This window comes from Xenopus laevis, chromosome 3S, assembly GCF_017654675.1.
Source record: "Xenopus laevis strain J_2021 chromosome 3S, Xenopus_laevis_v10.1, whole genome shotgun sequence".
NCBI classification, from domain to species: domain Eukaryota; kingdom Metazoa; phylum Chordata; class Amphibia; order Anura; family Pipidae; genus Xenopus; species Xenopus laevis.
The window spans coordinates 74373548-74386324 of NC_054376.1; the positions used below are offsets into that span (position 1 = coordinate 74373548).

Here is a 12777-nt window from a genome sequence, read left to right on the forward strand (position 1 = left end):
TTACATGACAGTGACCTCATGTTGGGCTACTTTGATTTAAAGATGAGAATAAATGTAAATTGTCTGGGTCCTGTTACTACAAAAAACTACAATTCATCCACCCTCCACCACGGTGCTTGGTGCATGGTCTGAGATATTTGCGATGGTACAAACATAGCAAAGTATTTAAAGGACCTGGCTTGAGTAAAAGAATAATTGCACAGCAAGAATGGTGAAGTGCTATGACTTTCCTTCAAACACTTTTTTATGTGATGACGTGGCCGTACGTCTAGGATCAGCACAATGTCATTGTACATTAAAATAAGTAGTAAAATAAGAAGTAAAAAACGTTCAACCATTGGATAATCGAAGTACTGTCTCTTTAAAAAAAACTTCGACCACTATGTTAACCTATGGGGACCTTCCCCAGCACTTTTCTAAGTTTTTGTTGATCAAATAAAAATCCTTAGATCGATCGCTTAAAATCGTTCGAAACTTTCAATTCGAACGATTTCATCATTAGATTCGAACGATTTCATCATTCGATTGAATGGTTTTTATTCGATCGTCCGATCGAAGCTTTTGCGTTAAAATCCTTCGAATTCTAAATCCTTTTTAAGCCTCGAAATTTGACCCTTGATAAATCTGCCCCTTAAATTTAACTTTTCGGCCACCAAGGAAAATGCTATGTCTGGCGCAAACCCAACACATCCCATCATTCCAAGAACACCATCGGCACAGTGAAACATGGTGGTGGCAGCAACATGCTGTGGGGATGTTTTTCAGCAGCAGGGACTGGGAAACTGATCGAGGGAAAGATGGATGGTGCTAAGGGGAGACATTTAAATGTGTTATAATGGCCTGGTCAAAGTCCAGACCATTTGAGACTCTGTGGTCAGACATGAAGATTGCTGGTCACAAGTGAAAACCATCCAACATGAAGGAACTGGAGCAGTTTTGCTTTGAGGAATGGGCACAAATCCCAATGGCAAGATGTGGCAACCTCATAGAGATTTATCCAAAGTGACTTGCAGCTGTAATTGTTGCAAAAGGTGGCTCTACAAAGTACTGACTTTAGGGGGGTGAACAGTTTTGCACGCTGAAGATTTGTTAGTTTGTCATATTTGTTGTTTGCTTCACAATAAAAAAAATCTTTAAAGTTGTAGGCATGTTCTGTAAATGAAATGGTCTAAACTCTCAAACAATCCATTTTAATTCCAGGTTGTAAGACAAAAAAACATGAAAAATACCAGGGGGGGGTGAATACTTTTGCAAGGCATTGTATATATAAGAGATATGCTGTTCAGTACAGCCTAACCTTGAATCTTTGATTGTATATTCCCAAGTTTTTTTGTTATGTAAAAAATATCAGAACTTTATCAGTCCATGCACAAATACTATTTTTGGGAAAGCAGATTCGACAAAGAGCAATGCTAAATAAAATTTATTGCATGTTACTGAAAAGAAAAACAATTCAAAGCACTTCAGCACAGAAATGTGAATAGAAAGCAGTGTACGGTAGTATACAAATTGAAGTAATTGCATTATACTGTAAAATCAAGATGAACCTAGAAAGAAGGGTTTCCATTGCAAGCTTTGTATAGAAATTCAAATGAGTACACTAGGGAGGAACCTGGTGTGGAAAGTTGGGATATCGATCTAAAAAAGGGTTTGCAAAGACAGTTATTCAGTTTTCAAAATTGTAATGATGTAGGATCTATTGGGGTTTTTAATCTCTTCTTTAAAGGTTTTTTTTAATGCATTCAGGTTTATGCACAAGTTTTTCATTTTCCAAAACAGTGGATTAAAGTCTGGAATTTTACTTGATAATTTTCTTTTGTTGTCATTGAGTTATATATTTGCTGGTGATCTCGGATCATTTTACATTCAGCTTTGACCAATGTTTACATGACAGCGGCCTCATGTTGGGCTACTTTGATTTAAAGATGAGAATAAATGTAAATTGTCTGGGTCCTGTTCCTACAAAAAACTACAATTCATCCACCCTCCACCACGGTGCTTGGTGCTTGGTCTGAGATATTTGCGATGGTACAAACATAGCAAAGTATTTAAAGGACCTGGCTTGAGTAAAAGAATAATTGCACAGCAAGAATGGTGAAGTGCTATGACTTTCCTTCAAACACTTTTTTATGTGATGACGTGGCCGTACGTCTAGGATCAGCACAATGTCATTGTACATTAAAACTGAAAAACCTCATCTTAGATTACATTGTCCCAAATGTCACATGTTGTATTTAGATGCAGCCCTCGCAGTGTCTATAGCTGCATTCGTAGCGTACACCATTGTTAAAAAGCATACTTTTCATTTCCAAGCAGAATTTTGCCCTATGTGGGGTAGAATGCAGCAGATTGTGCTTTCTCCAATGGCAAAGAAAATGCAGAGTGGACCCCTGGCATAAATTGCATGTGCTTTTCAAACTGACAAATGAACATGACAATTTGTTTATCGCCAAATTATTCATTCATTACATTTAACACACTGAGAGGAGTATACATATCGTTTGAGTAATTCAGATGACCGTACTCTTTCCTGAATGAGTCTGCAATCAGACTAAATACAGTTATGTTCAGAATAATAGCAGAGATTACTAATCTGATCAATCACTGTTTTTGGTAGAAATTATATTTCTACATGGCAAATAGTTTACTAGTTGGTAATTAGAGTAATAGAAAACCAAAAGATCCAACAGTCATGACATGCATGTTGCCGTGTATTTGAATCATTCATTCAGGCTTGTTCAAAATAATAGCAGTGTGGAGTTCAATTAGTGACGTCATTCATTATGTGGAAAAACAGGTGTTAATTATGGCCCTTATTTAAGGAAGAAAGGCAGCAAAGGTTGTGCATTCTGGTTATAGTGCAATTCTCTCTGGAAATCTGAGTAAAATGGGTCGTTCCAGATTTTGATTACAAAGTTGATTGTAGAAGGGAAAACATATAAAGAAGTGCAGAAAATGATAGGCTGTTCAGCTAAAATTATCTCAGATGCTTTAAAATGGCAACCAAAACCTGAAAGATGTGTAAGAAAATGGAAACTATCGAGTGGATAGAAGAATAGCCAAAATGGCAAAGAATCAGCCAATGATCAGCTTCAGGAAGATCAAAAAAGGTCTAAAGTTACCTGTGAGTAATGTTACAACTAAAAAAACGTCTATTGAAGCCGAGCTACCAGCAAGAAGCCCCCGCAAAGTCCCATTGTTTTGGCATGCTAACATGCCAAAACAGAAAAATGCTGCCCATTTAATATTTACTACATTTGAGGTAGGGTGGTCACATGTCTCATTCTGCCCTTATGGCAAAAACCAGCCAAGTATGCCATAAACCCAATTTCTACCATCTAAGATTCTGTGAATCAATATTTTTTCTTGTACTCTCTGAACCTAATCTCATGTGTTACATATAAAATGAAGGCTATCTTTAATAACTCTATAGTAATGGGTAGCATCCATATAATAGCTGGTGTATAAAATAGATACTCTCGTCAACATAGTGTTTGCATCATTGATTTTTTTACATTGGTCGATGCACTTCTTTAGTATGAGAGTGATTACTTCACCTAAGACCAACATTGGAGTGGTGCAAGTAAAAAGGCAACAACAGTATACCAGAAATGTGTCACTTGACAATAATTATCTACAAAATTGCACTCAGTAATGTATGGCTCCTTAATTTATATATATGCTATTATGTTGCTCTCCAAGACTATCTAAGAAAAACAATTCAATAAGACCTATATCTTACCTACTGTATATGCCATATAAAAAGAATGAATTAATTAATAGAAAAGTACTGTTGAAAATAGTAACCCTTTAGCCCAATTGTAGGGTCATAAATGTGACAAACTGGAAGAATTGGTCTTACTTGGCCTTTACATGTTTATTTAGGTGGTAAGTGAAGCCCAAACCAGCAATATACCTAATTTTACTTTTACTTTGCCCTAAAATGTTACAAATTATGACATAGGCATTAGTTTTAGAAGAGTAATTTTCCACATCCACATGATGGATCAATTTATATTGGCATATAGCCCACACAGGATTAGAGGAGCTTTGCAATATCCTTCACTCAGAAAATGTGCAATCTTGCGATTATTTGTATTACGTTATAGCTTTACAAAGGAGCAGACAATGTTATCCTTCATGCAATATTAACATCAACTATACAGGAGAGGGCTATTAAGGCTTTGGTGTCAGTGTACAGAAAAACAGAAACAGAAAGAAGACATGTTATTTTAAGTTTGATATTGATAAAATTATTTAAAAATTGCTGTTTGGTATTTGTAATTTATATATTTTTTCTTATATATAGGATTTTTTTCTTAGTCTTGGAGATGCCAAGTAATTAAAGTTTTATTAATGAAGGAGCCAAACCTTATTAAATACAATTTTGTAGGTACTTTTTGTCCAATTACCCGCTTCTCAGTACCCTTATCCATAAACCCATTATCCAAGAAGCTCCAAATTACTAGGACATCTCTCATAGACTCCATTTCTAAAAAAAGTAATTATTTTTTTATTCAAACGTATTTCCTTTTTCTCTGTGTTGATAAAACAGTACCTTGTATTTGATGAAAACTAAGCTGCATAAATCCTTATTGGTTCTATTGCATGTATTTAATGTGTAAATGTTTTAATAGACTTATGGGATAGAGGTTGAAATTACTGAAAACCCCAGGTCCAGAGCATTCTGGATAACAGATGCTATACCTATACAGGGTTTGTATAATATTGTGTAAAGCATTATGACTTTGTGGATAAATATTTATTTTTGCTTTTTTGTTTGGCAGGATGCCGTATTAATGCAGTTTTGTGCAAACAAACTCGATAAGAAAGACTTTTTTGGAAAATCTGACCCCTTTCTAGTTTTTCATAGAAGTAATGAGGATGGCAGGTATGAATTAAGTCTAGTCCATCTTTTCTGAAACTGTCTTTTGTATTACAAACTCTAAACTCTGATGATTATGTGTACAACTAACAATATTTGTATATAAGCTGCATCCATTTGAATCTTTTTTGACTATTGAGACTTAAGGCAGAGCTTCACAACAGACATTCAGTCAGTGCAATTATCATTGATATGACCAATCGCCAAAGGATGTTCCTAGTATATTAAGGGGAATATTTATTGTGCCGCAAAGTAGAATAAAACACCACACATCACCAGGCATAACATTTTTACACGTTTTATCTGGAAGCAATGTGAAATAAAGGCGGCAAATTCATAAACTTGCCATTTATTTTACACATCTTTTTACACCGTTTTTTGTCGCATTTTGTTTTACGCAGTATAATAAATATGCCCCCAAGATTGACACCTAATTGATATTACTTCTACCAATCAACTATTGTGCAGTATAGTATATTATAGTATACCTAAAACAACACATACATTTTTGTATCATAATATATTTTTTCAAGGTTAGTTCTTGCAGAACGACAAAAAAATAAACCAACAAGCATTAATAACATCCAAATTTTAAGGGGTGAACAGGAATGACACATTATAAGCAAAAAAAAAAGAAAAAGTTTTAAAATATTGTTATGTAAATAACATCAATTTAATACTGAAATATATATTTGTTGCTGCAATTTATTATATATTTTAGGAGAATGACCGTTACTATCAGGACCAAGCCTAACAAAATATCTATATCTTTCAGCTTCATAATCTGCCACAAGACAGAAGTTATTAAAAACACATTAAATCCTGTTTGGCAGGCATTCAAGGTCCCAGTCAGAGCATTGTGCAATGGAGACTTTGACAGGTAAATAAAAAGGTCTTTCTATTTGTCATAGTTTAGAAAGGTTTAGCTTGCAGTAACAGCTGTTTAATGTTTGCAGTAACAGATAATAAAAAAATCCTTCTTTTTAAAAAGCAACTATAAGAAAAAGTAATGTAAAAACACAAGAAGTGCTGCCATGGCTTGGCAACTAACAAAAAATATTCAGTGCAAAAGAAAAGGAAAAGCCCTAGAGCTATAAGTGCAGGGGCTGAATGACAAGGGATCTGAATGACCAGGAACCTTATTGCACTGGTTTATGTTTAGAGATTGTCAGAATCAGATTAAGCTGTGATTTGGTGAGAAACAATGTTAAGGCAGGTTAAATCTGGGCTGGGGGTGGAGATAGCAAGGGATGTGATGTCAGGGGAAGAAGCAGTTCACTTCCTTATCTTCTGAGCAAGTAGAAACATCCCACCTTCCCCTTTTTGCACATTTTTAAAAAATGTCAGGAGTTTTCTTCTTTATGTTCTCATATTACCTTTTAATAGCTGAATCTGGATGTTTTCCTAAATTCACGTTTATATTGTGTTTTTTTTAATCTTTATGCTGGAAAAAGTGAGTCTACATTGTATTAATTTGTGTTAATTCCAAATGCTTGATCCAGGGAATGTTTCCAATCGCCATTGCGGTCAGGAAGAAATTTTTTTTTCCTCCTGAGGCAGAATTGGCACTGGCTTCATTTTGGTTTTTTGTAGAAGAGGGAGAAAGGAGGTTCTCTCCTGTGACTGCATGGTGGGTTGATTGATAGCAGCTACTCCTGCTTGTGATAGTTGACAGCCTGCTTGGATTTTCCTATTATTGACACACTGCAGATTCAGGACTGGCAGCAGGGCTGCTGAACTTCTCTTCTGCTGGTAGCAGAGTTTGGGGACCCTCCGTTCTGTAGGTAGAGGCAGCCTAATACTCAGTGGTGGATATAATATCATAGTGCAGTCTTAAGTCTTCAGGGAGGAATGGTAGAGAACAGTAGCTATCTCTTATGGAATTCTGGCTTTAGAATATTGCCTTGGGTTTGGCTGGCAAGGTCCTATTTATTCGATAAAATGTGAGTAAATGCTGTGTCCATTTTATACCATCTGTGTCTCCTGGTGTTTTATTAAGGTATGTGATTCAGTGGGATGGAACATGACAAAGGTTTGATTAGTCTGTTGTCATGATCTTCAACTAGCATGCAGTGTAAAATATTGCAATGTTTTAAAATGATTCTAGAAATTGTTTTAATTAAGTGAACTATTTTTCATTTACACCACCGCAACTTTTTTATTTACACCTCAGCAACTTGGAAAAGCTTAAAAAAAGCAGCAAGCTTAATAAGCTTAACATTTTTAAAAGTTAAACTTTTGTAAAAGTGCAAAGTTGCATTTGCATTTTCATGCAAATTGGACACAACTGTGAAGAAAATATGATTGGCACAATGTAGTCATTTCCAGCATCAAAGTGACACCTGCTTGCAATTATTTAGGCATACATTTTCACAATGACTACAGAAAAGTTATCATGAATACAATTGCACTTAGAGGTCATAAATGTAGGATCTAATCTCAACACTAGCTTTCCAAAGAAGTAGTTAAAGGGGTGGTTCACCTTCAAACAACTAGTTGTTTTCTGCTAGATCACCGGAAATAACGATTTTTTCCAATTACTTTCTATTTTCTATGTGTCACCATTTTTCTAATATTGAAGTGTAAAGTGTCATTCACCTTCTAATGCAGCTCTGGGGAGGGGGGTCGCCGACCCCCTAAACTTTTCTAAATTGATACATTTAATTGATACATTTCTTATCTTTGTCCCTGCTGAGCATAATCTCTGGGTTTCATTACAGGCAGCTGTTAGAATTAATACAATAGTTGCTAATACTCCAGAGATACTCCAGAGAAATGTATTAACCTAATGTTGCAAAATTGTAACAGTTTAAAGTCTGCACCTAAATTACTGAGCTGTCAGACTCAAACACCAGAGACAGAAACATTCAACTTTAAACTTAGATTTTGGAAAAACAGTAAAAAAAATAAATAATGGAAAATAATTGAAAAAAGTCTTTATTTCTGGGGAACAATCTGAAAACAACTGAACTGAAAAAAGTGTTTGGAAGGTGAACAACCTCTTTAAAATTACCAGATTTTCATAGAAAAATCGCAGCTCTATAGAAATTAAGAAGTGTGCTAGATGTAATGGAGTTTGTGTCATTTAGTGACTTTTTGTGTATCCAGATACTGTAAGAGAGGGGATCACACATAATTGTGCACGTAATGCTATGTGGGCAGCCTAATAATAGTATTACAGATTGGGCAAGTCCAGAACCTTATGGTAACATTAAATGCTTGAGGAAAACTATAGTTTCAGGCAAGTTTAATCCCCTACATGCCTTTCAGGTCTCTGCTACAGATGTAAACCAGCAATGAATGGAAACGATACATCAATCATTACATTAACATGTGCCAACACAAGTTGAAGATCTTCTAGAGTATAATGTGCTGATGTTTATATAAAGACACATATGGGGATATATGGGGAGTATTCAAGGTGGGACTTCTGCAAAAGAAAGTCAAAGTTAAATAAGTTTAATTGTGTTTTAAGTTAAGGTAAAATGTAATCTTTCTGATTTAGCAATACTCACCATAGAAATCAGCAGTTACTGCTTTTCATGTTATACTTAGCAATGCATGCAACTCTGCCTGACTCTCTCTACAGCCCTTCCCCAACCTCTATATCATTGTGCCTCAGTTCTCCGGCATTTTCTGTATGACCTCCTGTTGTATGACCTCATCTTTCATTTATGTTCCCACATATGCCCCACGTTTGGGTGTGGGTATATAAGTTATTAATAAATACACAAATATAGATCATTGGAAGGCCCAAAAAGCCCCCATTCAGGACTATAAAACACATATAATTTTCCTAACCAGGGCTTGCACACAAAATTTACAAACAAGGTGGTATTTAAAAATAAATTATATTTGCACAGTAGTACAGCAATGGTACTATATTACATCACATAAAGAAACCAATTAAGCAATTGATATCATACATAACAGTTCAGTAAACATAGCATAAAGATATAAATACATACCACCTTACTGCAATCAAAGATCTTGCTAAAGGAAGCAGATATACTGCGGACAGAATGAGAATAACCCCAACGTTAAAACCCCAATCTGTAAATCAAAAATATTTTTAACTAATGTGTTCTTTTGTGAAAATTATAAATTACTGAGAGAGGGGGTAGGTTAGAAAACCCTCTCAAGTCTGAACTGCATCTATAAAGTTCTCCATGGGCCTATAACATGTTCCAAATATTGGCCTGGGTCAGTGGCAGGTTCAGACTGATTTGGCCCTGGGCGGAGGTTGTCAGATCGGGCAAAGATAACCTCATTCAGAGACTTTGTCAAATGAATTGATTTATATGTCTTATCGCCAGCAGAAATTACAAGCTAAAGTAATTTCAGTATGAAGATAAGTCAGTGTTTTAGATCTGACAAAGACCTTATTTTCTTTTGGCAGGACAATTAAAGTGGAAGTCTATGACTGGGATAGAGATGGAAGGTACAGTAAAAAAAATTACTTCCTGTCTATATTTCAGTGACGATAGTAAATTATATATAAATTGGAGTCTTGTTGCAATAGCTTTTCTGAAAGTGAAAAAAGAAAAGAAACCCAAACACAAAAACCTACTCATTTTATTTAAATGTCTGAAAACACCAGACTGTGTTATCTGCAATGCTACAACAGAAGGCTTTGTTCCAGATAATATTTAGTTATTGGAATTTTAACAACTACAGAAAAATGAAGAAATATCAATTGGCATTTCCTTAATTAAAAACATGCTTCATATTAATTTATTATGTAAGACGGATGTAAATTAGAAGCGTGTAAAAATAAACAAGTATTTAAAGGACCAGTAACATCAAATCGTTAGTACACAACGAAAAAAAACACCAACACAAATTATACTTTAAAAAAGCAAAGTCTTTATTAAGAAATAACTTACAGAAACTCTGCTTCCTGTCTTGTACAGAAAGGGCGACCATCCATTGAGCGGCACTTGATTTCTCCTCCCTGGCTCTCTGCTGCTGGATCTTTTAGCTGCCACATTCTGTGCTTTCTGTAGTACAGCAGCGCTTCCAGCATGAACTTTCTGCAGATCTGCGGTGCCTTGCTCATCGGTTCCAGCCGCGGTGCAATTACCAACATCCCCGAGGCGCCTTCTGCATTCGCTAATTATCCCAGAATTTTTTTTAAATTTTTTTTGATGTTACTGGTCCTTTAACTACTAGTTTGGTGTATGATAAACTGATAAAATGAGAACACAAACTCCTAAGATGAAGCACTAGTTTGGGACTGCCCCAGAAGAGAACGTGATGTCACCCACTGTCCATCAGGTTAAAGGACCGCTGGCTGTTAGACATGTTAAATAGTATTGGTATTATATGGCATTGTGGTCAAAATGAAAACAAAAACAGTTAGGGGCAGATTTATCAAGAGTCTAAGTGGAAAAAAATCAAATTTTGAATTTAAAAATTCAAACTGTGGAGTTTATTTTAGTGTAATTCGAATAGGGAATAGTTAAAATTTTAAGAATTCAAACCTGCCGAATTGCTGTTTTAGCCTATGGGGGACGTCCTGGAATCAATTTGGAGTTGTTTGGTGGCATCCTGAACATCAAGGGGCAGATTTATCAAGGGTCGAATTCCGAAGTTTAAAATACTTCGAAATTTGACCTTCGAATTGAAATACTTTGACTTCGAATATCGAAGTCAAAGTTTTATTTCAGGGAATTTGGGTACCATGCGGTCGAAGTAAAATCGTTCGATCGAACAGTTAAATCCTTCGAACAATTTGAAGGATTTCAGCGATCGATCGAATGATTTTACTTCGACTTCCAAAAAAAAGAGAGCGCTTTCTAGTCTCAGCTTCTGTAACTGCCAATGAAGCCATCTCTGTGTAGCAGCGCTCCCTCAAACCCTACAAAACACTCTGCATTGACCTTGTATTTTGGTTCCTGAACCGTATATGTGCTATACCTTCTCCATGACTGGTTTTGAATATCATACATTTTTTAATTTAAATTACTCTTTTGCTAGAAAACAGAAAAAACAGAGGTCCATGTTGCATTTCTCATACAACTCCATATATTTTTTCACAGTCATGATTTTATTGGGGAATTCACAACATGCTACAGGGAGCTGTCAAGGGGACAGTCACAATTTAATGTGTATGAGGTAAGTACTGCTTCCCTGAATTTCAGTATTGTAGCTTCAATTAATAAACTTTAGTTTACGTGCTCAGCCAAGTGAGCATAGTGGGAGAGGAAACTATACTACACAAAAACTTCTATAAAAGCGATTTAGTATTTTGAGTAATTGTAGGGTTTTTTTCCAAACAGATATCTCTTCATGAAAACACTCCCAAGATGAACATAATTTGATAGTTTATATAAATTTGAAAAAATAAAATTAATTTAACAATTGTACTGACCTTGTTCCTGGGCATTTGATGGCCTTGACCATCATCTCAATATAGTACCAAGAATTTTCACAACCTAACAGTTACAGTAAACCTCATATCTCACACAGGCCATCAAGTGGGTTCCTCCCACTTCATAGGGCTGCTCTACTAAAGTATCATACAATTGCATTTATGACTATGGATTTATGACTATGAATAATGTATTTCAGTAAATTAAAGTGATTAGCAAGAGAATAAATGTTTAGATTTTAGTTTGATAACCAATTAAATATTTTCACAAACGGAGAACTTCATCCACAGAATCTACAATAAAGGCTTATTTCTAAGGTCAATTCTTAAAATGGTCTACATGTATAAACACAAAAACAATTTAATTTTTTGCAAAAAAATGAATTAAATTGTAAATGTTATTAAGACATAATATACTTGTCTTGATTTAATACAAGACATAGGGGCAGATTTATCAAGGGTCGAATTTCGAATTGAAAAAACTTCGAAATTCGAATTCAAAAAGACCATCTGAAATTAAGTTGTTTTTTTTTGGGTCGAATAGGTCAGTTTTCAATTGAATAGGTCCATATTCAGCCAAATTCAAATCATTCGAATCTAAGGAATATCGCATTCGATTGAATCTGATTCCAAGTTTTTCCAAAAAAAACCTTTTGATTTTTCAAAGTCCACCAATTGACTCCATATAGGTTCTAGGAGGTCCCCCATAGACCAAAAAAAGTAATTTGGCAGGTTTTAGATGGCAAATGATCGAAGTAGAATTTTTAAAGAGACATGATACATTTCGATATTTGAATTTTTGCATTTTTTTTTTGCTATTCAAAAATTCACCTTGACCTTTGATAAATCTGGCCCATAGTCTTTAGTGATGGGCGAATAAATTTGCCAGACGAAAATTTGTGGCAAATGTTTGCGTTTCGCCACAGGCTAATAAATTCACGACGCGGCAAGGAATCCACCGCGTCAAAAATAGAGTAGTCAGAATAGTTTTAGGTGTAAAAATTGTCGCGCATCAAAAATATTTGGACACCCATTGACTTGTTTGAACAAAATAGGCGTGCATATAAGAATTGTTGCGAGTGTTGAAATTGACGGATGTCAAAAATAATTTTGACTCCCATTGACTTCAATGTGTTTCGCAAATTTCTCGCTTTTTTGCAAATTTTTTGGCAAATGAAACGGGACAAATTCACCTATCACTAATAGTCTTGCTTTTTATTACAGGGTCAGTTACAACAGTTACACATCACTTGTAAAAACCTGTGTTTGCTTAAGAAGCATAGTGTAGCCATGGGGCAACGATGGCTGTAGGGCCCACATTTCCATAGCATATACCAGATAAAGTATACAGTGGTTTCACCATATGCCATTTGCTTAAACTCCCCTGTCAACTTCTCACTGCTTGTAATTTTAATCAACCAAAAGCACAAAACTGTTCTAGATTTTTCGTAGGTTTGTCAACTCTTTTTATTGGTTGGCAGTGACAATGATATTTTGATATTTTGAGCACTACTGTTCT

General features: G+C 35.2%; 1 protein-coding gene across 2 annotated transcripts in view; it reads left to right on the forward strand.

The window, feature by feature from the left end:
* LOC108713084 (copine-8) overlaps window positions 1-12777 on the forward strand; it is a 134801-nt gene that overhangs the window by 82805 nt on the left and 39219 nt on the right. For both annotated transcript variants that reach the window (XM_018255792.2, XM_041588502.1), the window contains 4 exons: window positions 4788-4891; window positions 5661-5765; window positions 9285-9326; window positions 10927-11002. In XM_018255792.2, the coding sequence (XP_018111281.1) occupies window positions 4788-4891; window positions 5661-5765; window positions 9285-9326; window positions 10927-11002 (327 nt within the window). The remainder of the gene's footprint in view (window positions 1-4787; window positions 4892-5660; window positions 5766-9284; window positions 9327-10926; window positions 11003-12777) is intronic.